Raw genomic sequence first — 25,536 nt, 5'->3', positions numbered from 1 at the left:
GAAATAAGACTTCAATATCCTATTTAAAATATGCCCACATATCAAGTTTATATACCCTATACTTCTTTGCAAAGAACCTTGAAGTGCTGTAGATGTGGAAGATAGCCTGTATAATTCTTTTTTTAAAAAATATTTTTTTATTGATTTCAGAGAGGAAGGGAGAAGAAGAGAGAGATAGAAACATCAATGATGAGAGAGAATCATTGATCGGCTGCCTCCTGCACACCCCCTACTGGGGATTGAGCCCGAAACCCAGGAATGTGCCCTTGGCCGGAATCGAACCTGGGACCCTTCATTCCGCAGGCTGGCGCTCTATCCACTGAGCCAAGCTGGCCAGGGCAGCCTGCATAATTCTTTTCAGCATCTCTGATGGCTTTCAAAGTGGTAGATACAAGAGTAATGAGCCTTGGACGGTGTTCTCAGTGGTTAGAGCATCGGCCCCAGACACTGAAGGGTCTCAGATTGGATTCCCGGTCCGAGGGCACATACCTGGTTTGCAGGTTCACTCCCCACCCTGGGTTGGGGCGTGTGTGGCAACCAGTCGATGTGTCTCCCTCTCATTGATGTTTCTCTCTCTCCTCCTTCCACTCTGTCTGAAAAGCAATGGAAAAAATATCCTCAGGAGAAGATTAACAACAACAATAATGAAAAGAGTAGAATGAGGCACAGAGAAGTTCAATTAGATAGCCTGTGGTCATAAAAGGAAGCAGAGCTGAGAAATATCAGAATCACACAATTTCTGAGTTGAAACTCATCCAGTCCAACCCATTATCCAAGTGCTGAGGACACAGTGGACATCCAGTTTCTGCACAAATAGCTCTTGCTTGTTGTGTCATGACTAACAGGGTAAAGGGAGCCTTCAGAGAGAAGCCATTTCCTTAAATAAATGAAATGAGAAATACTCATCTCCCCATGTGGAAGGGAAACAACAAATGGTTCTTACTAAGACAAAATAAATTTAAAATTTGAAATGCATTGTCCTGATTTGCTAAGGGAGGTGGCTTCCACAACAGCCCACAAGTGAACCACATTTCCCCCTTCCATTTATCACAAACGTTGATGGTAGACAGCTATTGGCGTGTATACTGAATTGTCCTTTTTTCTCTAAATTGTAAAGAAATTATTTTCAGTAATAAAGCAATTGATTTTCTTACTCCACAGCTTAAAAAATGAAAGCATTAAAAACCGTTGAAACAAATGTGTAACATTTCACTTCATGTATTTTATTAACATATGGAAAAGAAAACCTTCCTATTCTTAAAAACTTTAAGGAAAATTAATGATGGCACAAAATTGTCAGCATGGATTCCTTATTCAGTTATTGAGACAAACTCTTCAGGATGAAAGTGCTTTGTGTTGTTATTCTTTTTATTAAGATTCTACAAATTGAATTCTAGAGAAAGGAAGGGAGAGAGAAACATTAATGTGAGAGTGAAACATCGACTGGCTACCTCCTGCATGACCTTCCTGGGGATTGAGGCTGCAACCTGGGCATGTGCCCCGACCAGGAATCGAACCAGCGGCCTTTCAGTGCATGGGACGATGCCCAACCGACTCAGCCAAACCTGCCAGGGCTGTGTGTTGTTATTCTTAATAATGAATTCAATTCTTGTTCCCTTAAGCACACCCCCGATCTCCTCCTATTGCTCCACTTAAAGTTCATGGGAATGCCAATACAGAAAAGATGTAAAGAAAGGATAAGCTACAAACAGAACAGTACATGCTGCCAATAATCCTTTAAATTGTTACAACTTTAAAATGTGACTTTTCTTATAATTCTGAAATTTGCAATCCAACTTATCAAGTTCATTTTCATTTATGTTTGGCTAATATGCATTTGTGGGCAGGAACCATGAAACCTCTGGGAAATGATTAAACCTCCCCATGCCTCATTCCCATCCTCAGTACTCGGAATCAGTACTTCATCCTCCCCTGACTCACTGTAAGGAGTGGAGGGTCTTAAAAACACACTTCATCCCCAAGCTAGGGGAGAAAATTAACACACGGCCATCCATCAGCTCTCGGTGGTTACATAAGACAGGGATAGTATATTGTATATGTCAAAATTCTGCAGACAACCAAACATGTCATTTCAAACAACAGTTCAACACTCCCGTGGGAAAGTTCACATAGGAATTTAATAAGCTACCAGCCTCATGGCTTAACATCCTCCAGGCCCACCTTGTGACAGGTATAATAAAGAATAGCAAAGCCATCCAAGGTTAAGAAGTAGGAGGGAGAGGGAAGGAAGAAGAAAAAATCCTGGATAATTCTGAAACTATATTATCAGCCCCCAAATTAGTGAGCAATGCTGTTCTTTCAAAAATACTGTGTATTTGGGACTATTATGATCCTCCCAATTTTTTGTAAATTACCTTTTCATTGAGTCATAGTCACATAGCATGTTCTATAGCTAAGGAAGAGTGCTCTCTATGGGAAAGATAGCCAAGTTTCCACTCTCTGTTCATCTATTCTCAGTACTAATTCTGGTTGTTAGAAGGGGAGACTAGCATATATTAATACAAAAAGACAGCAAAACTTCAGTGCCCAGAAAACATCTTGTGGTTCATTTGAAAGCAAGAGTGTTAACATCAATAAATATACTGCTTAAATAAGCTTAAATTTTCTTTTACCAATAAGACATTATAAAATGTATTTTTAAATAATTGTTAAAAGTATGCCTTTCTCAATGCAAAAAAAATCAATCTTTTGAAAAAAAATGAATTTGGATACCAAATTAGAAAATCATTTTTCTTTAGCCTGAAATATTGATATATCTCACACACACACACACACACACACACACACACACAGCAAAGAATAAACAAAACTGAAGAAAATAACATACCATTAAGGAATTCTCTCTTTCTAAAGCTGAAAATTCCTAAACAATTCTAAGTCATGCCTTTCCGAAAACGTTAACTAGTGCTCCCAATGTTGTCAGACTCACCAGACAGAGGATTTTGATGGGCAGCTCGCCCAGGCCGCTGATCGCTGTGATCTTGTTCTTGGCCAAGCTGAGGTGAGTCAGGCTGCTGCACAGCTCTAACCCTCTGATTTCTTCTATCGCGTTGCCTATATACCATGACTGTGTTTAAGGAAAACGTTGTTCAAAACATTTTAGAGAAAACAAGAACCACTGGTAAATCAGGCAATAGCAAAAACAGAGCAGTATTATATGTCAATGTAGCATGAACATATTTTTGAAACATGTTTTTCACATAGAAGTTAATACCAGCACAATCTAAAATTAACTTTTTAAAAAATCCTCGTGCGAGGATGTTGAGAGAGAGACAGAGACAGAGAGGGAGGGAGAGAAACATGAGGTGAGAGAGAAACATCAATCGGTTGCCTCCCATATGTTCCCCTGACTGGGGATCAAGCCTGAAACCGAGGTATGTGCCCTGACTGGCACTCCAACCTGTCACCCCTTGGTGTAGGGACCACGCTCCAACCAACGGAGCCACACAGCGAGGGTGAAAATGAAACAGTCACATTTGCATTCACATGTGACTCACTTAATGGGCGAGGAAAGGAAGTGCAGAGAGGCTCCCGGCTGCCCCCTTCCTTGGTGTGGGCTCCCTCCCTCACAGGTCTCTGTGAGAAACTCAAGTGCTTCCCACAGGCTGGACTTCTGAACTGAACTGCCCTAGAGAGGCAACATGTGCCAAGCTTTCTCATCATCAAAACCAGGGTCACAGCCTGGGAAGTGAATGGCCTCTGTAGCCAATGAGCGCTAAGAAAAAGCCAATGTCCTGGTATAGAGAGAAACAGCCCTTTCTCTTCTCCCTTTAAAATAAACAAAGCCAAAACTCTGCCTTCATTTCCTCATCCATTGACTAAGTAAGTTTCTATTCATTGCTAAAATTTTAACCTACCTTCTGTGTCCCATCTGTGTAGGCACCTAAAACCATCAACTCAAATTCACCGAGTCTTCTCGCCTCTTTCTGCCTTCAATCTCCTTGGCAAATTTCTGGATTTGATACCATTTCCCCACTAAAGTTCAGTTTTCCCCTGAAAGTAGCCTAAGACATCACCATTTTCTCAACCACTTGTAATTTTCAGGGCATGCAATCCATCACCAAACCTAGCTTTTTTTTTTTTTTTTTACTTTAAAACATCTAATTATTCCTTTCCTTTTCATTCATTCCTCGGCCAACTTAATTAAGCTTTAGCACTAATGGGTACCTCCAACATCCTGTCTCCAACTCACTTCACACACTGTAGTCAGGTTAATTTTTTTTCAAAATATTGGCTGGGTATTACACTTCAATTAAAAAATTCTCATAGGATGAGAGATATGCAACATGACGGAAAAAGAATTCAGAATAAGGTTCCTAGAGTACATGCACCAGATGTTCAAGAAGCAAGAAGAAACAGATGAAAAACTCAACTACTTATGCAAGAAGCTAGAAGAAACAGATGAAAAAATCAACAACTTAAGTAAGTCCCAAGAAGAAATGAAGAGCGACATAGCTTCAATAAAAAACTCCATTGAAAGTATCAACAGTAGACTGGGAGAAGTGGAGGACCGAATTAGTGAATTAGAAGACAAGGAAGCAAAACACACTCAAACTGTACGGCAAATGGAGAAAAAAATTAAAAGACAGGAGGAGAGCCTAAGGGAGCTTTGGGACAACATGAAACGAAACAACATACGAATAATAGGGGTGCCAGAACAACAGAAAGATGAACATGGATTAGAAAACCTATTCGAAGAAATAATATCAGAAAACTTCCCTGAGGTGGGGAAGAAAAAAGTCACACAAGCCCAGAGAGTCCCAAACAAGGTGAACCCGAAAAGACCCACACCAAGACACATCATAATTACCATGGCAAATGTTCAGGATAAAGAGAGAATCTTACAGGCTGCAAGAGAGAGGCGGAAAGTAACATACAAGGGATCTCCCATTAGATTATCAAATGATTTCTCAACAGAAACACATCAGGCCAGAAAAGAATGGACGGAAATCTACAAAGTGATGCAAAGCAAAGGACTGAATCCAAGAATACTCTATCCAGCAAGGCTATCATTCAAAATTGAAGGGGAAATAAGAAGCTTCACAGACAAAAAAGGGCTAAGGGAGTTTATCACCACCAAGCCAGCCATGCAAGAAATGCTAAAGGGACTGGTGTAAAAGAAGAAATATCAAGCTCAGAAAGAAAACAGCCACACACACACACACAAAAAGAAATGGCTACAAACAAGTACCTTTCAATAATAACTTTAAATGTAAATGGACTAAATGCTCCAACCAAAAGACATCGAGTGGCTGAATGGATAAAAAAACATGACCCATACATCTGCTGTCTACAAGAGACCCACCTCATTAGAAGGGACTCACACAGACTGAAAGTGAAGGGATGGAAAAATATCTTTCACGCAAATGGAAAGGAAAAGAAAGCTGGGGTAGCAATACTTATATCTGACAAAATACATCTCAAAGTGAAGGCCATAACCAGAGATAAGGAAGGCCACTTCATAATACTAAAGGGATCAATACAACAAGAAGATATAACCCTGGTAAACATATATGCACCCAATGCAGGAGCACCCACATACATAAGAAAACTTCTGGAAGATATCAGGGGAGAGATCGACAACAATACAATCATAGTAGGGGACTTTAATACACCACTGACATCACTGGATAAATCCGCTAGACAAAAACTCAGCAAAGAAACAGCAATCCTAAATGACTCACTAGATCAGATGGACTTAATTGACATCTTCAGAACACTTCACCCCACAGCTGCGGAATATACATTCCTCTCAGGTGCTCATGGGACATATTCAAAAATAGACCACATATTGGGTCACAAGCAAAGTCTCCACAAATTCAAGAAGATTGAAATCATAAAAAGCTTCTTCGCAGACCACGATGGCATAATGTTAGAAATAAACTACAATAAAAACAACCCAAAATACTCAAACACTTGGAAGCTGAATAGCATGTTATTAAATATTGATTGGGTTACCGATGACATCAAAGAAGAAATTAAAAACATCCTGGACACTAATGACAATGAAAACACAACAATCCAAAACCTCTGGGACACAATGAAAGCAGTCCTGAGAGGAAAGTTTATAGCTCTACAGGCCTATCTCAAAAAACAAGAAAAAATGGTAGTCAATCATCTAACTCTACAACTCAAAGAATTAGAAAGAGAGCAACAAGAAAACCCCAGAGTGAGCAGAAGGAAGGAGATAATAAAGATTAGAGCAGAAATCAATGAAATAGAGACCAAAAAAACAATACAGAAAATCAATGAAACCAAGAGCTGGTTCTTTGAAAGGATAAACAAGATTGACAAACCCCTAGCCAGGCTCACCAAGAAGCAAAGAGAGAGGTCCCAAATAAACCAAATCAGAAATGATAGAGGCGAAATAACAACAGACCCCACAGAAATACAAATGATTGTTAAACAATACTACGGGCAACTCTACTCCAACAAACTAGACAACCTGGAGGAAATGGACAAATTCCTAGAAAAATACAACATTCCAAAACTCAATCAGGAAGAATCTAAAAACCTCAATAGGCCAATAACTATTGAAGAAATTGAAGCAGTCATCAGAAAGCTTCCAGCAAACAAAAGCCCAGGGCCAGACGGCTTCACAGGGGAGTTTTACCAAACATTCAAGGAAGAACTAAAACCTACCCTCCTCAGACTACTACAGAAAATTCAAGAGGAAGGAACGCTTCCAAGCTCATTCTATGAAGCCAGCATCACCCTAATACCAAAACCAGGTAAAGACATCACAATGAAAGAGAATTACAGGCCAATATCCCTCATGAACATAGATGCCAAAATCCTCAACAAAATCTTAGCAAATCGGATCCAGCAGTACATCAGAAGGATCATACACCATGACCAAGTAGGATTTATCCCAGAGATGCAAGGATGATACAACATCCGTAAATCAATAAATGTGATACATCACATAAACAAATTGAAAGAAAAAAACCACATGGTCATATCAATTGATGCAGAAAAAGCATTCGACAAAATCCAACACCCATTTTTGATAAAAACTCTCAGAAAGGTGGGAATAGAAGGATCATACCTCAACATAATAAAAGCCATATATGACAGGCCCACAGCCAACATCATACTCAATGGACAAAAACTAACACCATTTCCACTAAGAACAGGAACAAGGCAGGGATGCCCACTCTCACCACTCCTGTTCAACATAGTCCTGGAAGTATTAGCCATTGCAATTAGGCAAGAAGAAGAAATAAAAGGCATCCAAATTGGAAAAGAGGAAGTAAAACTGTCCTTATTTGCAGATGACATGATATTATACATACAAAACCCTAGAGACTCCATCAAAAAGCTACTAGACTTAATACATGAATTTGGCAATGTAGCAGGATACAAAATTAACCCCAAGAAATCTGAGGCATTTCTTTACACCAATAGTGAACTTTCAGAAAGAGAGATTATAAAAACAATCCCATTTACCATCGCACCAAAAAAATTAAGATACCTAGGAATAAACTTAACTAAAGAGGTTAAAGACCTCTACTCAGAAAACTACAGGACGTTGAAAAAAGAGATAGAGGAAGACATAAACAGATGGAAGAACATACCATGTTCTTGGATTGGTAGAATCAACATCATTAAAATGTCCATACTACCCAAAGCAATCTATACATTCAATGCACTTCCCATTAAAATACCAATGGCCTTCTTCAAAGATCTAGAACGAACTCTCCAAAAATTCATCTGGAATAAAAAAAGACCCCGAATAGCTGCAACGATCCTGAGAAAGAACAAAGTAGGTGGGATCTCAATGCCAGATATCAAGCTGTATTACAAAGCCACTGTTCTCAAAACTGCCTGGTACTGGCACAAGAACAGACATATAGATCAGTGGAATAGAATAGAGAGTCCAGAAATTAGCCCGAACCAATATGCTCAATTAATTTTTGACAAAGGAGGCATGAACATACAATGGAGCCAAGATAGTCTCTTCAATAAATGGTGTTGGGAAAATTGGACAGATATATGCAAGAAAATGAAACTAGACCACCAACTTACACCATACACAAGAATAAACTCAAAATGGATAAAGGACTTAAATGTACGACAGGAAACCATAAAAATTCTAGAAGAATACAAAGGCAACAAAATCTCAGACATATGCCAAAACAATTTCTTCACTGATACAGCTCCTAGGGCAGTTGAAACTAAAGAGAAAATGAACAAATGGGACTACATCAAAATAAAAAGCTTCTGCACAGCAAAAGAAACCATCAACAAAACAACAAGAAAACCCACCTCGTGGGAAAACATATTTGCCAACGTCATATCTGATAAGGGCTTAATCTCCAAAATTTATAGGGAACTCATACAACTTAACAAAAAGAAGATAAACAATCCAATCAAAAAATGGGCAAAGGATCTAAATAGACACCTTTCAAAAGAGGACATTCAGAAAGCCATGAGACATATGAAAACATGCTCAAAGTCACTAATCATCCGAGAGATGCAAATCAAAACAACAATGAGGTACCATCTCACACCTGTCAGAATGGCCATCATCAACAAATCAACAAACGACAAGTGCTGGAGAGGATGTGGAGAAAAAGGAACACTTGTGCACTGCTGGTGGGAATGCAGACTGGTGCAGCCACTATGGAAGGCAGTATGGAGGTTCCTCAAAAAATTGGAAATGGAACTCCCATTTGACCCTGTGATCCCACTTCTAGGAATATATCCCAAGAAACCAGAAACACCAATCAGAAAGGATATATGTAACCAGATGTTCATAGCAGCACAATTCACTATAGCTAAGATCTGGAAACAGCCTAAGTGCCCATCAGTAGATGAATGGATTAGAAAACTGTGGTACATCTACACGATGGAATACTATGCTGCTGTTAAAAAGAAGGAACTCTTACCATTTGCAACAGCATGGATGGAACTGGAGAGCATTATGCTAAGTGAAACAAGCCAGTCAATGAAGGAAAAATACCACATGATCTCACTCTTTCATGGATAATTAAGACCATTACAAACTTTTTTTTTTTTTTTAATATATTTTATTGATTTTTTACAGAAAGGAATAGAGAGGGATAGAGAGTTAGAAACATCAATGAGAGAGAAATATTGATCAGCTGCCTCCTGCACACCCACCACTGGGGATGTGCCTGCAACCAAGGTACATGCCCTTGACTGGAATCGAACCTGGGACCCTTCAGTCCGCAGGCCAACGCTCTATCCACTGAGCCAAACTGGTTAGGGCAACAAGTTAACAGATTCAGAAGACATGGTCATAGGGTTATGGCTATGAGTAGCATTCACAGTGGTCCTGTCAATGGAAGGAGCCATTTCCAGACACCCCCCTCCCCACATGCAGCCCAGGTCTCAGATAACTCCTGTCTTATTTTTGAAGCTCGATCAGCTAGTTTCTTGGCCCTATCCCTTACAATACCAGACTGGTTAGCATAAAAACAGCACTCTTCCTCAAGGAAGAGGCACAGCCCTCCTTTCTCCGCTGTGAGAAGGTCTAGTCCTCTTCGATTCTTGAGAGTAACAGCTGCCAGTGAGTCAATCTAGTCCTGTACTGCAATAATACTTTGAGCTATTTCTTCTAAACTGTCAGCAAGGTCCTTGGATAGGCTCTGATAGTAGGAGAGGGAAGTTGCTAGTCCCCCTATTCCAGAATTACAAACTTTTGAACAATAATAAATACAGTGGCAGAGCTGCCTCAAACCGATTGTCGGACTTCAGTGGTAAGGCCAGGGAGGGTTGGGGGACAGGAGGGAGGGGAGTAAGAGATCAACCGAAGGACTTGTATGCATCCATATAACCATAACTAATGGACATAAGACACTGGGGGGTAAGGGAGGGCAGGGGCTTGTCAAGGGTGGGGGGGGAAAAGGACACTTATGTAATACCCTTTGTAATACTTTTAGTGAAAAAAATAAAAAAAATAAAAAATAAAAATTCTCATAGGATGAATCCCAAATTCCTCACTCAGCATTTAGGGCTCTTCCCTTTAAGCAAACCAGTTAGTCAGTTTCAGCCCCATTATAATCCAATGAGAATTCTCCACTTCTGCCAGTGAACATTCTCAATGGGTCTGGGGGGTACCAATAACTTTCCTGCTTGACCATGTTATTGTTTCTTCATACTGCTTTCCAGCTCCTTTCTAAACGCTGCCTGTTCTTCAGGCTCAGTGTCAAATCCCACTTTTGTTTTTCCTTTTTCTAAACATTCATATTCAACCAACATCTTAAGTATTTTTTTGATAGATAACCTTATTTTCTTATTTCTTTTTTATTATTTTTTAATTGCATAAGTAAGTACAAATGATAGTTTGGAAGAACATATTCACAACGTCTAGAATAGGCAAAGGATTACTATCTAGAGTACATAAAGAAACGCCACAAACTAATAGAGAAAAAGGAGAAAACAACCCGATTGAAAACAAAGAATATGTTCAGGCTATTCCCAGGTAGTTTTCAGAAGAGCAAATCTAAGTGGCTAATAAACATGTGAAAAGACACTTCACCTGTAGTCAGAGAATACAAATTAAGACAAGATGCCATTCTTCACCCACCAGCATAGCAAACATCTGAAAGGATTAAAGGGTGTAAAGTTTCTAAAGAACAGATACTTTCATAGTACTGAGTGAGAAGGTTCATTATGATGCAGCCACTTTAGAGGTGACGCGGCAGTAAATATGTCACAGCAATTCCCCTTCTTGGCATCCCCTCTAGACAAACCACCGCTTCCTTGAAGCCTTTTCTATTTAATTTCTACCCCCCAGCTACCTCCTTCCAGGAGTCACAGAATCAACAATCATGGAATTAATTTTTTAAAGGGGTGGGAAGGGTTTGTAAGCATCACAAGGACATGTATTTTGCCTCATAATATTTTGTAGTTATGAGAACTCTACTACTTGAGTTATGTGACTTCTTTCCGCTCAGATGTTCCATTTGCAAAGTGAAGATAACGCCAGATTGCCCTGAAGCCCAAAAGTTAGATCATCAGAAAAAACTAGAAACTGGGTGTGAATGAGTTGCACAAACTGTAAAACACGTAACAGTTGTAAGGCATGTTAGCCTTCCTGAATTACGAGCACAGAGCACGTGAGGCCAAGGAATCCCCTCCTCCACCACTCGGCCAACAGCACGAATGGAAGATTCAAGGCCAGGACTGATTCCGAAAAGAACTAGGCTGCAGAAAGGGAAACTAGAAGCAATGGTGAGAAAATGTTGCCAGATGAACCAGAAATTCCTAGATTTTCTTCACTGGTTTCATTCAAATTCAATTGTTGGGTGGAAACACAGTTCTGCTTGTTGTCACTATGCATTTTCAAACCTCCTTGCATCAGCTTCCTGCCAGAATAGCTCTGCACAGAGACCTCGAAGCTCCCACGCTGTGGCTACGCTCCTTTCCGCTCCCATTTTCTTTAGCTACTTAACTAATCCTTCTATTACTAAACCAAGACCAGAGCTTTGCAGATAAGGATTGTAACAAAGGGTGTGAAATGTAGGAGATGGGAAATTAAACTCTCACACAGCCAGGTGAAATACAGCATCTTTGGAGTAGGCAATCTTTGGCGAGAAAACCTTCAGATGCCCATCTGTCTCGGTTTAGCAGAGGGAGCAACGGTCCTTCGGGCCTATTTCACGAGCACTCGTGTCCTGGTAGCTGTGCTCCCACCAAAATGAAGAAACTCTAAATTACCACAAAGGGTACATACAACACATGCTTGTGGGTGGCTGAGCCAGGACGCATTCCCTTGGGAAGCCGGCGAGGATGAGAACACTAGCAAACAGGAATCCTGAAACTAAGAAGAGATCATGGGAATTGAAAAGGAAAGCTTGGTTACTGTGTACACAGTAATTTTCCAAGACACTACAGCCTAAGCACAGTTCCCTGGGTGCCTCCAGCTGACGAGCTGACTAGAGCGGCAAGGCTTGTGCATGAAATCAGTACTGCCAGGGCCAACGGGAGGAGCAATGCGGGTGCATCACCGCAGTGGTAACCCTGGGCTCTGCGGCCGCCACCCTCACGCACAGCTCTGGGGCCGAGGGTGAAGAACTGAACAACTCTATCGAGAAATATGTTCATTTCAGAAAAACAGTCCCCCACTCTTCATTTTCCTTTAGATTTCCAGGAATTTCAGGCACTATAAATTAACAAGGTTGGTGGGTAAGGGGCATTTTAAAAATATATATTTTTACTAGTATTGACTTTAGAGAGAGAGAGGAAGGGAGAGAGATAGAGAGGTAGAAACATCAATGAGAGAGGCATGGATTGGCTGCCTCCTGCACACCCTTTACTGGGGATTGAACCTGCAAGCCAGGTATGTGCCCTGACCTGGAATCAAACCAGGGACCTCTTAGTTCATGAGTTGATGCTCAATCACTGAGCCACACCAGCCGGGCAGGAAGAAGCATGTTTTTACAGTGGCTCAGCAGCTTTCCTGCCCAGGGACCCCACAGTCACCTCGTGCGTGACCGCCAGCAATGATAACGGTCCATGTGCAGGCTGGTCCAACAGTCCATGTGGTCCATGCAGCGCCAAGTTCACAGCCTGCTTTCAGAAATTCCTTTATCTCCCCAATTGCCCAGTTTCTTATTTTAGGAACCTTTATCAAGTATTACCTACCCTTCTTCTAACATTATTCTTTCATAGGTTTTGGAACTTTTGGGTAAGAAGAAATATCATTGATAAGTCACTAAACTATTATAATGAATTAGCTTACTGGGTAATCCTCTTAGGCGTATTTTCATTTTAAAAGGCCACAGTCAGGAGAAAGACTCTCAGAACCCCGAATTACCAAATTGTATTCCAGCTCTAAAGCGCTTCGTTCTGTGAATAAGTCTTTGGCAGCGGAATGTTGGGTCCCGGAGGAAACGGGGCGGAAGAACCAGGGTGCACAGGCAGAACCTCGCAGCCGGGAAAGCCCAGGCGTTTATTTCACATTTTGGCGATGCTGTCAGCGGTTCGCAGTGCTTGACATGAATTACTCACTAGTCACTATTCGCTCTTATTCATGTGTCTGTGATCAAAATATATGGCCCGAGTGGGTAGAAAACCGTTACCAGACATACTGGAAATCCATCACACTCCTCTTAGTGGGGAGAGCCACAGTGATGGCTTTAAGCAAAACCAGCCCTGAGAGGCCTAGATCACCTTGCCAGGGCAAAACGTTCTTCCCATGGGAGTGACACTCTCTAAGCAATGAAACACGCACACACTGTGAACGGAGAGGTGATAACAGGAGTAATTACTCAATGAGATGCAACATGAGCAAAACAATGGAATTCAGAAGACTACTCTCAGTTCAACCATTTTCCAAATAATCTTGGACAGTTCGCCGAATCTCCCTGAGTTGTGGGTGCCTCATCTATAAAATAACGGCTAGTACTGGATGGTTTCTAAAATCCTGTCTCGATTTTAAAATTCAATGAATCATTTTTAAATTTCGTAATCCTATCATTGTAAATTACAATGCACAGCCAGTCAAGATTTATAGGTAAAGAATAAACTGCTCCTTTCTCAAGAATAATAAATTTATGTACACCTGGCAAAGTTTATCATCTTGCAATTTAAAATGATTATCAATTAATCACCAATTATCCACGTCTGAAAGGATAAAACAGCATGATAAAATAAACTACAAAGTTGTTATCTTATAGTTAATTCATTCTGAGGTATGAATATAATCTACCAGGATTACATTATCAGTAGTACTAGCTTTATTAACTCAGTTGTTTTTAAATAATTGTTTTGTTTGTTATATAGCTAATTACACTTTTATTTAACTTTATTTTAAAGAAAAGTGTACTTCCCTCCCTCCCGCCCCCGCAACTAGAAAAGTCATATATGCCCACTAAGAAAAGCTCAAACAAATATCAAAAGCATAAAAATGACAGCAGTCAGATTTCTGCAGCCATCGGATTAGTAAATCATGCCTTGCAAGGCAGAATAGAGAGAGTGGGCTAGTTTAGAGCTGAGCTTCTCAGAGTACAGTCTCAGACCAGCAATGCCAGCATGACCTGGGAACTTTAGAAACGTGATCTCAGGGGCCACCCCAGACCTACTCAGAAAGAAGCTCTGAGGAGGGGGCCAGCAATGTGTTCAGCAAACCATCCAGGGCAGTGGTCGGCAAACTCATCAGTCAACAGAGCCAAATATCAACAGTACAACAACTGAAATTTCTTTTGAGAGCCAAATTTTTTAAACTTAAACTATATAGGTAGGTACGTTGTTATTAACTTAATTAGGGTACTCCTAAGGCTTAGGAAGAGCCACACTCAAGGGGCCAAAGAGCCACATGTGGCTCGTGAGCCGCAGTTTGCCGACCACGGATCCAGGGGATTCTGACTCAGTAGATGTTTGAAGCTTAGTAAATAATTATTTTCAAAGAAATTAACTTATAATTTTCAGGCTTTTAAATTTGTTAATTGACATAGGTACACCATTGGCCCGTATATCGCCTGCTTTTTATTTACTTTTAAAAATATAATGGACACTCTTGAAACCACCACCATCACCATCATCCCACCCCCCAACCCGAGAGGTAGGACATTAGCAATACTTACACATCGTCTCTGCACACCCCTCCTGTCCCATCCAGGGGCCCCTCTCAGGGCTAACCACTATGCTCAATGGTCTATATCCTCTTCCTTTTCCCATTGGTTTTATACCTAAACTATATTTAGTTCATTAAGGTCTCTCCTATTCCTACATGGAAATACATTTCATTCATTTTCGATACATATAATATGCAGTTGTGTAAGTACACCATAATTTATGCTTCCTGTTATCCACGAACATCTGGCCTGCTTCAATAGTTTGCTTCAATAGTTTGAGCATTGTTAATTCTTACACAAGCCTCCAGCTACACGCATGCTACCCTTTCATATGTAAGAACGAAAATACTAGGTCATAGGAAATTTGGATGTTCAACTTTACACGATAGTATAAAATTGTTTTCCAAAGTGGTTGAACCAATTTCATACTCATAAGCAACCTAAAAAAGAGATTCTTTTGATCTACATGTCCCCCAACGCTTGGCGTTTTTTACCTTTCTTAAATTTTGTCCACTCATTGCTCATTTTTGCACAAAAGTGCTCGAGGGCGTGGCACTATGCTCAAAGCGTGCCATCAAAGGTGAAGAAAGGTTTATCCTACAAAATATGTCTTCAAGGAAGCATCCCTTCCATTCTCCCCACCTCTCGGCCTCATCACAAGCGTAATGTGTTCTAGCCGCTGTGACATCCTGACATCCTGGAACTAGGCGCCCAGGGGCAGTCCATTCACTCTCCACTCTGCCCTGAGAATCCTCAGGGGGCAGGCAGATACTTACTGAGAGGAGACTGGCTGCTCCCTGGTCACCCAGAGCACATCAGCCTCTGGTGGGAAGAGGAGGCTCAAGCTCATTAAACTCACAGGTCCCCAGTGACCCCCTGCGGCTCCGGCTAGGAGCATGTGCTTTAGCGAAGGCGCTTCACCTGCGTGGAGCCCGAGCCATGCACTAGACCTGTTCCTGAACTTGGTCGCAAATCAAAAGTTGTTCTTTTTTCATGAAAGCACATTTAAAATACACCAGAGAAGCTTGCTATCTAAAGGAAGCTTAGTAGGAATTCTTTTGTGAAATAGTCACTAATTTTCCAGAGGGCCGTATCAGGATTTTCAGATACTGAATTTATATGAAATAGGGTGCAAGTTTAAGTAAATTTGAAAAGGAGTCAGTTAAAATGGAACTTCTTATCTGGTTCCTGCATTAAAAATAAGCCTCCATTAATTAGAACTTAACTTTTCAGGTAGAAAATGCTCTTGGCAAGCTTTGACTTGCAGCCTTAATCCTTTGTAAATAAAACATCTTTCACATTTTGTGATGATCAGTCCTTCATTATTTAGTAAACTGCTTATCTGGTACTGTTTCATGCCATCAGGCACGTGCTCATCAATGAATCTATTAACCAAATTTCCCCCTTTACTTAGCAAAGGATACTGTCCAGAATTAGTTTAGTGAGAGCCTGGTATGCCGACAAATCAGCCATTTTAGAAATTTGGTTGAAGGAAAAATCCACCTTCTGAGGAGAAAAAGAAACAATATGTCATACTTCATTTTTCATTCAGCTTAACCACAGTAAGTAAATGCACAATAAGAATGTGTTTCTGGATGTAGGATTAGAATTCTTCATTGAAAACATGTTTATCCCTATTTCATCACTGTCTGTCCCCTTTAGAGACCCTCTGATGACCCCATCCTGTGGGCAGAACAGAACCCCACGACCCAAACACTCAGTTCCTGCAGCTACTCTCTCCCTTTCAGCATTTGTTTTAAACTTTCCCGACCTTCTTCCAGAATTTACCTCAGTTTCACTTTGACCACCATTTCTTTCTGATTCTCTAATGCCCAGCAAACTGATATCTTGTTTCTCTTTTCTTTGCCTTTTCTATTTTTATCTCAGTATATTCTCCACGTCATCCCTTAATGCCAGAAAAATCTTCCTAATTCATCCCTCAGGTCATATCTCTTCAACATAACACCCTTCTCAAAGTGGACTATTTTAGGAAAGCATTTTCAGCAACAGCAGTTGTTCCTACTCAAAAATATGAGATTACAGAAATACGACATTAAGTAACTTCATTTAATTGTTCACCTACTGACAAAGAATAAATAAAAATGACTTTAAAAAATGAAAAAAATCCTAACTTTGTTGAAACACTCGTTGATAATTTTCATATTATAACCATTTTATGGAAAACTATGAAGCAATTATATATTGAGCACTATTTTTATCTTCTTGTACCCTTTAAAACAGTGACCCCACCCCCAAAAATATACTATGATCATTTATTCAATGCATTAAATACTAAGTACTGTAAGTGCTAAAAACTTTAAATATTGAATTCTTGAAAAAAAGAAAAACTGGCAAAAACTCAAGTGGCAAGGGTAGAAAACTGATTAAGTTGATAGTAAAATGCATGTGTATGAACCATGTGAAGAATAGAAATGTGCAAACTAAACTGTGTTAAGTAAAAGAAATCAGCCCAGCAGGTGTGGCTCAGTGGTTGAGCATTGAACTATGAACCAGGAGGTCACAGTTCGATTCCCTTTCTGGGCACTTGCCTGGGGTATGGGCTCCATCTCCAGTTGGGGGCATGCAGGAGGAAGGGGATCAATGATTCTCACTCATCATTGATGTTTCTCTCCCTCTCCCTCTCCCTCTCCCTTCCTCTATGAAATCAATAAAAATATATTTATTAAAAAATCAGAACACAAAACTTCAAGCATATACAAACTCCAACTATGTAAATGTATATAAGGACTGAAGAAGTCAGTTTGGGACGATGTTAATGGAGTTTCATTGATTTGATATTTGTGCAAATGCTGGCAGAATTCTTTGGGTCTAAGTTAATTTCTACCATGTAATAATGATAAACTAGAAATAAACTTATAATTGTCTGAGCTAACTTCAAATTGGCACTTTTCATCAATACCTTTCATTTCTTGTGCCATACATGTCTCCTCGTGACATCTACCCAACCACACCTGTCAGGGCTGTGGGTGGAGACTAAGCCCGCCGTGCACCTATAAAATCAGGATTGTTGAGAGACCTTAAAAGGCTGAGCTTGCTCTGACTCCCGCTGGGAGTTCCACTGGCTCCCAGAGCTTTTTTGGAAATACCCATCAAGTCAAATGCACCTTCGTCACCTACTAAGAGCAAAACATTCCAGGAAACACAGAGTGAAGGGCAGCCTCCTCCCCTCCGGTGGTGGTACAGGCTCGGAGATAACAAGAAGGAGGCAGAGCTGCCCAAGAGGGTGGGACACTGCACACAGGCCTGGTTTTCTGGGAAGATACGGGCTCTGGGTCTCAGCCATCAGGGTCAATCCCAGCCCTGCCACCTCCCAGGGAAGACTATCAGTCATTCAACCTTTCTTCAGTGTCCTCGTCTGTGAAATGGGCCCATTCCAGCTGCCTCACAGCTTGTTGGGGGGATTAAATAAGATAATGCGTGGAAAACACCAGTTACCCGCCTCCCGAGTGCACACAGAGTTCTCACAGCCCCTCGCCGGGCAGCCTGATGCATTTGCTGTTATTCTCCAGGGACGATAAAGATGGGGTATCTGCCATAATGGGGTACATGCCATTACACATTTGTCCAAACCCCCAGTATGCACAGCAGCAAGAGGGAACCCTAACATAAACTATGGACGTGGGGTGACCTTGATGTGTCAATGTGGGCTCATCAACTGTAACAAATGGACCACTTCTGTGGAGGACTTGGGTCATGGGGAGGCTGTGCCCGGGGGGAGGCAGGAGGAACATGGGAAATCTTTATATCTGCTTGAACCTAAAACTGCTCTAAATAACAACAAAAGTGGGGTCTCTGATTTTTTTTGTTCATTTGTGGAGTCTGAGAGAGGGTGAGGTAAGGGTATGAATGGGAGAAACTCCGAGGAAGTACTTCCCAGGGCCGAGGCCATGCTGTTGCCCTGACTGACTTCCCCGGGGCTTACGCTGTTGCCCTGACTGACTTCCCCCGGGGCTTAGGGCTGCACGGACAAGCCAGGGAGGGCCAAGGAAACAGCTCTGCCAGTACAGCTCCCAATAACCTGCAGACTCGGTCCCGCGCCCAACACAGGCAGGCACCCCGTGTGGCCTATTTGGACAGAGCAATGTCACCCTGGCATCACTGTAATTTCAGAGGGGGAAAACCCCACTACTGATAAAGATGGCGTGATGTGAAACCACCGAAGGAAAATAAGAAGGGTAGGAAGGACGTCAGATCTTGATCTCAGATCTGTGCAAACGCTGGCAGAATACTTTGGGTCTAAGTTCATTTGGTTTGTAAATAAAATAAAACAGTAGCTAAAAAAGGCAGTAGTTGATGTCCATTCCTAAAAAACAACTTTAAAATTAAATATTTGGGTCCAAAAGAGGAACACTCGTCCCCAGCTCAGAGGCACTGGCTCCCAAATTTGTCAGCACATTCGAGCCCCAAAGTCCCGTCATTACCTTGGGCCACTTGGATCAGAATCTCTGGCAGCAGGACCCATACACCGAGGTTTAAAAACTCCCAGGTGACTGCAGTGTGCAGAAAGGTTCGGGAGCCAGTACTCCCCGGCCTCTCTGCCTAATGTGGCCCATGGACCGGCAGCAATAACCACCTGGAAGGTGTTGGAAACCACCCTCCCAGGTGTCCCCCCCCCCCCCCACCCGCCTCCCCACCCGCAGGACCTCCAGGGAAGAATCTCATTTCCACAGGAACCAGGTGAGCTGGGCGCTCACTGAAGGTGGAGACCCAGGGCCCTACAGCCGAGCAGGCTGCTCTAGCAACCACTGCTCTCAGAGCGTTAATCTGCCCCAGACGTGCAAAGGCAGCTGCAGAGGTGAGGATCCGGGCCTGAAACCACCACTTCCTTATAGAACCACTGGCTGGATCCATAAGGAGTGCGAAATCTGAACCCCCAGGACATTTTTACAGATTTTTCACAGTAAAGTTATTCTGCTGTCATAAAAGCATACAATCACTCCCTCTAAATGAGGGAGCGAGAACAGAAGGAAGCTAGCTCTTTGACGTGAACACTAGGTTTCAGCACAACTTCCTATAAACATGCTGCATTGACAAACCATCTCCCTTTTCCAAAATAAATGATGCATAAAGCCTCTCCCTCTTATTTCACTTCAAATCCTTACACTATTTACCCTCCCTCTTATCCTCGGAATATCCTATTTTAGTGACATTTTCTTATTAGTGTATTTTGCAAACAAGTTAACATACGGAATTGGTGTATGAGTCAAGTCTACCTTGAGATTTTTGGGTGGCTTGAAATTGAAGAATGAGGTCAGTTTATTTTGAGAAGCATTAAGTTCTAGAAGATACGGCATATAACTCACACAAGACAAATCTGGGGAGAAAAAGAAATACACAATAAGGTAAGCCAATAAAACAAAAACTGGACAAAGTCGTTAAAAACAGCATATGTTACATAAGAACATTTTTTAATTATACCAGATACAAGCACATCCAGATGAGTGAAATGAATAGGATGTGTGAAACACACACACATACACACACACGTGCACACGCACCAAACACTCTCCCTGAGCCAGTCACTGAACCTTCTCCCAGGGGCCCCCACGCCCTCCCCAACTTGTCCCAGGACAGCCACCTAACAGTGAACAGGCCTCCTCAGGGTCCCGGCTCACTCTAACAGTCACATCTTCAGAAACTGCCAGCCAGGGAGGAGAGGACAGGAAGTTAAAGCCCAGATAATCCTCTCGATAATTGGCCCCTAAGTAACTGAATTAGTTCCTTTCAGAAAGACTGAACATGCCACAATGAGAGAACTTTCTATGCTACAAATTTTGTTTTATTTGGACTCAATCCTAAATCTAATTAATTATTTGAAGCAATTTAAATGATTGCTATTATTTTACGTTGACTCTGGATTGGCTCAAATGTATGTGAGTTCTGCATTTTATCCCAAGCAAATATTCTGAGCCTTGAGTACTAAGTAAAGGACTGTGGTGCTGATATTCGTCCTAATGAAGTTACATGTCAAACATAAGAAATGAAGTATTGTGTTGTGTTTTGCGGCCGCTTCACAGCAGACATGGTTCTGGACAGGAGGAGAAATAAGAAACCAGCTCAGGCCCAGCCAGCATGGCTCAGTGGTTGAGCATCGACTTATGAACCAGGAGGTCATGGTTCGATTCCCGGTCAGGGCACATGCCCAGGTTTCAGGCTCGATGCCCAGTAGGGGGTGTGCAGGAGGCAGCTGATCAATGATTCTCTCCATCATTGATGCTTCTCTCTCTCTCTCCCTCTCTGAAATCAATACAAATGTTTTTTAAAGAAAGAAACCAGCTCCAGAAGAACCCTGAGATAAGGACTGGCTGCCCCGTCTCTGCCAGTAACTTGTTTTTCCACCTGAAAATGGTAGTGATAGTGTCTCCTCTCTTCTCATTCTAGATCACAGGGCCAGTCACAGCCACTGAGGCCAGAAGCACTCCACCAACTGCTACTTCGTCTCTCTGGCCAAAACCACCCCCTTCCTCCAGCCTGTCTGTTGAAATGAAATTGTTCTGGGAGGGGCACCCACCGGAACATCAACCCTCTGGTGGGAATTAATGAGCGCATCAAGGAAGGCCGTCTGTGAGAGACACCTAAGGGGAAACTGCCATTGCTTTACAAGCTTATCCTGCTTGTCCCTTCTGAGCTCAGCTCTGTGTCCGTCAGCAGTGGTCTCAACTCTTCATTTCCACCAGCCCCCCACTAACTTCAGCTGACCTTTCTGTGGCCGGTAAGGGCTGTGCCACTGAGTTCTGTCTTGAAGCAGCAGCAGCAGCAGCTACCACTTAGATGGCGATGAAGAGGTAGCAGGTACATTTCATACTGTGCAGACCAGACAGACAATGCTTTCCAGTCACTGACAGAGAAGTTCATGGTCTGGGTTGCTGGGTTTCTAACGTCTTCAAACCGGTTAATCCCTTACTCGGTGTAGGGACCTCCACGACCACCAGATGGCAGGAGCACCTCAAGTCTACATCCCTGGTTCTCAAAGTGTGGTCCTGACCAGCTTCACTAGGGAACTACCTAGAAATGCAAATTCTCAGTTCCCACCCTGGATCTGAACCTGAAGCTCTGAGGGTGGGGCACAGCCACCTGTGTTTGATCAGCCCCCACCTCCACGCCCCACTTCCACACCCCAGGTGATTCAGATGCAGACTGAGATTGGTCTGCTCCAATTCATCAGTAACACTGTCCTCACAAAAAGAAAAATCAACTGCCGAAACTGGTTTGGCTCAGTGGATAGAGTGTCGGCCTGCGGACTGAAAGGTCCCAGGTTCGATTCCGGTCAAGGGCATGTATCTTGGTTGCGGGCACATCCCCAGTAGGAGATGTGCAGGAGGCAACTGAACGATGTTTCTAACTCTCTATCTCTCTCCCTTTCTCTCTGTAAAAAATCAATAAAATATATTTTTTAAAAAAAATCGACTGTACTTTACACACAGTAGGTTCTCAAACACAGGATGAGCTAATAAAACAGGCCTTAAAGATGAAAGGAGACTGATCCCAAAGGAAAGCTTCATTGGCAAGTGTAGGCTCCTTGCGCAAGCGATACCACGCCTTCTCCCCCTCCCCCAGCTCTAGCACCTGGAAGCCGCCACCACTCTGCAATTCCTTACCCAGGAAACGAAACCAACCTGTGGGGGTGCGGGACGAGCGCCTGCCAGCAACACTAAAAAAGTCTTTCTGATGCTATGGTATCTGAGATTTGCTTTGAAATAATCCTGGGAGCGGGGCAGGGAGGCATAGAGGAAGCAAGATAGGCCACGGGCCCAGCCGATGTGGCTCAGTGGTCACGGTTCAATTCCCTGTCAGGGCACCAGTTGTGGAAGGCATGCAGGAAGCAGCCAATGTTTTTCTCTCATCAGTGTTTCTATCTCTCTTTTCCTTTGCCTTCCTCTCTCTAATATATATATATATATATTTTAAAGTACCATATACTTTTTGAAAAAAAAGATAGGCCATGGCTGGAAATTGCTGAACCTGATTATTCATGACAATGGTCCCTCTACTTGTTCACGTTTGTACTTTTTCATAATAAAGTTTTATAAAACTGGGGGTAGGGGGGTGTCTTTCAAAACAGTAGCATTTTAAGAAAAAATATGCTAGAATATTTCTTAGCCATTGAAATAAAAGTGGATTTTAATTATTGCAGTCATATAAGGTTAAAAAAACACACTACTTAAAATGAGCCAGAGAAGACCTAATCAGCAACATTTAATTGTGACAGAAAGACAAACTAAAGAAGAGTAGAATGATTATCAGAGAAGAAAGCAAGGCAGAAATGAGGATTCGCTTCCTTCCTTAGAAGTCTGAGGAAAAGAAATTGTAGCTTCAAATAAGATCAGACAATTAGAAACAAGGATCAAGCTTTCAAGGAAATGTAACTAATTTCGTGAAATGTGAACAAGGCGTCACAACAAATAGGTCATATAGACCTTCTAATGTCAAAGTTGAGAGTTTAAGAATCAACTAAATATAGAGACAGCAAAAATAGAGGAAAAAATTAATTTGAGAATCTCTGTGCTCAAATAAGAACAGAGGTAGATGGCCAGTACTAAAATGTTGTTGCTGCAAGCGCAAAATAAAGGAAAGAACCATTAAAGGAAAAAAATAAAAGCGAATTCATCTACACTGAATAAACTAAAACAGAGAAGGAAAAGGGAATCGTGGGACATTCAGGAAGTGTTAGAGAATCATCCCTCTCTTAAAAGGAAAAAGCAAACCTTCCATCTGAGACCCTCACCCACAGCATATTACCACAGTCATCGGCCATGGGTGCCTTTTTACATGGAGAGCCTTGGGTCGATGTGTACATTGACCCACAGTAGCATCTGTATCAAGTTTTGCAGTATTAAACTATATCACCTACTGCAAAACTGAACTTCTGAAATGATTCAGCGATGCCTAGAATGACAATGACATACCTCCAATTTTATTTACTGAGAGATCCAGCTTCTGTAGGTGGACATATCCGCAGAGGATGCTAATGTCAATCAAGTCAGAACCCTGAGAAAATAAAAGGTAAAGGACTTTAGTTGCTTTCATAGTTAGTACTCAGCCTTCTCACAACGTCTAGAAATAGCAGTTGTCGAAAGAAATCCGGAGTTCCTTTCATAAAATAGAGAAGAAGTGAGAGGGGGAAAATCTGAAGCCTAGTGCTAATAGGACCCAAAACAGACTACAAGCCCCATTGAAAAATGCATTCCTCTGAAGAAAATAATAGCGTAGAAAATTAGTGTTGTTAGCAAGAACAAATACAACACGAAAAGGCAAATGAAGGCAGTGCCACGAAGACCTTTTGAGCAGAGTTTTATAGTAAGAAACATGTACGAATAATAAAGCCACAGCCTTGATCTGGCTGAAGAAAAAGCCGATGCCTGGAATTTAAATGGCACATTAAAGAGAGTTCACACCTCATCAGGAGATCATTAACCACAACACGCCCACATTCTCACAGGGATCCTTTTCCATTCTCCCACAATAACCTCCTCTGATCAGACAAACCTGTGGGATCCCCAGGGCAGAGCGCTCCCAATTTAGAGATGAGGAATGTGAGGTACAGAGAGGAGTGTAAATAGCCTCAAATCGCATAGCAAGTTGGTGGGAGCGAAGCAGATCCAAGTCTCCTGAGTCCTTCACTAACATTCCCTCCATGACATCCCGCTTCTAGTGAACTGACAGGGGCTGGAGGGGTGTTCGGCCCCTTGGAACAGAGACTCATGTCCCTGGTTGGTGTTGTGACATCGGAGTCAGAAAAAGCCGACCACTGACGTGTCATCATACGTAAGTTCTCAACTACAATAATAATAGTGTTCAATAGAGGCCACTAGAACGGTAATCAATAACTATCTACTGAAACCCTACTGTGTAGAAGGCATTATGCTTGCCATGATGAGAAATACAATAATGAAACAGAGCCATATTGTGTCCTTAAGAAAAGTATGACTCTGGTAGAAGAGAACCTACATACACAAGTAATAACAGAAAGTAAAAAATAACGTGTAACATTCCTACTGGTAAGATATTGGGGCGGGCAGGGGACGGGAATCACTAAACCAGGCAACCCTAAGACAATGTATTCAGTAAAGACAGGTTATGAAGGCAAAGTAATTTAACACATAATATCTCACATGTAAGGAGGTCAGTGGCAAAGCAAGTTAAGCTTCAGTCCATCTGGCTGAAATAAGATTTAAAGAATTGCTTTTTTTGGTAGATCGATTTAAGGCATTGTGCTGCGTACCTAAGTGGAATATTGATCGCAAGGGACTTGTGTGGGATGTATTGGCTGCTGGAATCATCCACCATTCCAGGGCCTACACAGTGCAATTCACACAGGGTGCTCCCTGTATGTGGTTGCCCGGCCGGCTGAGTCATCCATAAAATGGTATAAGGTGAAAACAGGAAAAGATGAGAGCCTTCATATGCTGTTCTCACAGGACATGCCATGGAGCCAGCGTGGGTGAAAAGAGCTTAACGTTTCTCGGATAGTTTACTACAGGGGTCCTCAAACTTTTTAAACAGGGGCCAGTTCACTGTCCCTCAGACCGTTGGAGGGCCGGACTATAGTTTAAAAAAAAGCTATGAACAAATTCCTATGCACACTGCACATATCTTATTTTGAAGTAAAAAAACAAAACGGGAACAAATACAATATTTGTATTTGCATGTGGCCTGTGGGCCGTAGTTTGAGGACCCCTGGTTTACTAGTTCAAACCCAAGACAGAACAGCATTACGATGAATTTATACACTTGGGCCAAATTTTGGTGCCATAGCAAAATTTCAGTGTGCGTTTTCAACTACGTATCTGCATCTACTCAAGGAATACTAATGCTTTACCATACAAGGAAGCACAAAGATGTACTGTTTGCCTAGGACTGTAGAAAAACAAGGGAAAGAAACTGGAGTCCTCCACGGATTCTGCTCGTCTGAGAAAACCCAGCCCAGATTCTGTGCTGCACTGTGACT

General features: G+C 41.9%; 1 protein-coding gene across 1 annotated transcript in view; it reads right to left on the bottom strand.

The window, feature by feature from the left end:
- The window catches only part of LRGUK (leucine rich repeats and guanylate kinase domain containing), a 113,945-nt gene that overhangs the window by 80,477 nt on the left and 7,932 nt on the right, over positions 1–25,536 (bottom strand). Inside the window, exons 3-6 of the mRNA XM_070425050.1 lie at positions 23,495–23,576; positions 19,802–19,902; positions 15,992–16,073; positions 2,951–3,075 (exon numbers count right to left, since the gene is read on the bottom strand). Coding sequence (XP_070281151.1) covers positions 2,951–3,075; positions 15,992–16,073; positions 19,802–19,902; positions 23,495–23,576 — 390 coding nt within the window. The remainder of the gene's footprint in view (positions 1–2,950; positions 3,076–15,991; positions 16,074–19,801; positions 19,903–23,494; positions 23,577–25,536) is intronic.

Source organism: Myotis yumanensis, unplaced genomic scaffold, assembly GCF_028538775.1.
Source record: "Myotis yumanensis isolate MYYU_CA2020_CCGP unplaced genomic scaffold, mMyoYum1.0.hap1 SCAF_9, whole genome shotgun sequence".
NCBI classification, from domain to species: Eukaryota; Metazoa; Chordata; class Mammalia; order Chiroptera; family Vespertilionidae; genus Myotis; species Myotis yumanensis.
Note: the sequence above shows the minus strand (reverse complement) of the source record. Positions and strands in the feature narration are given on the sequence as shown.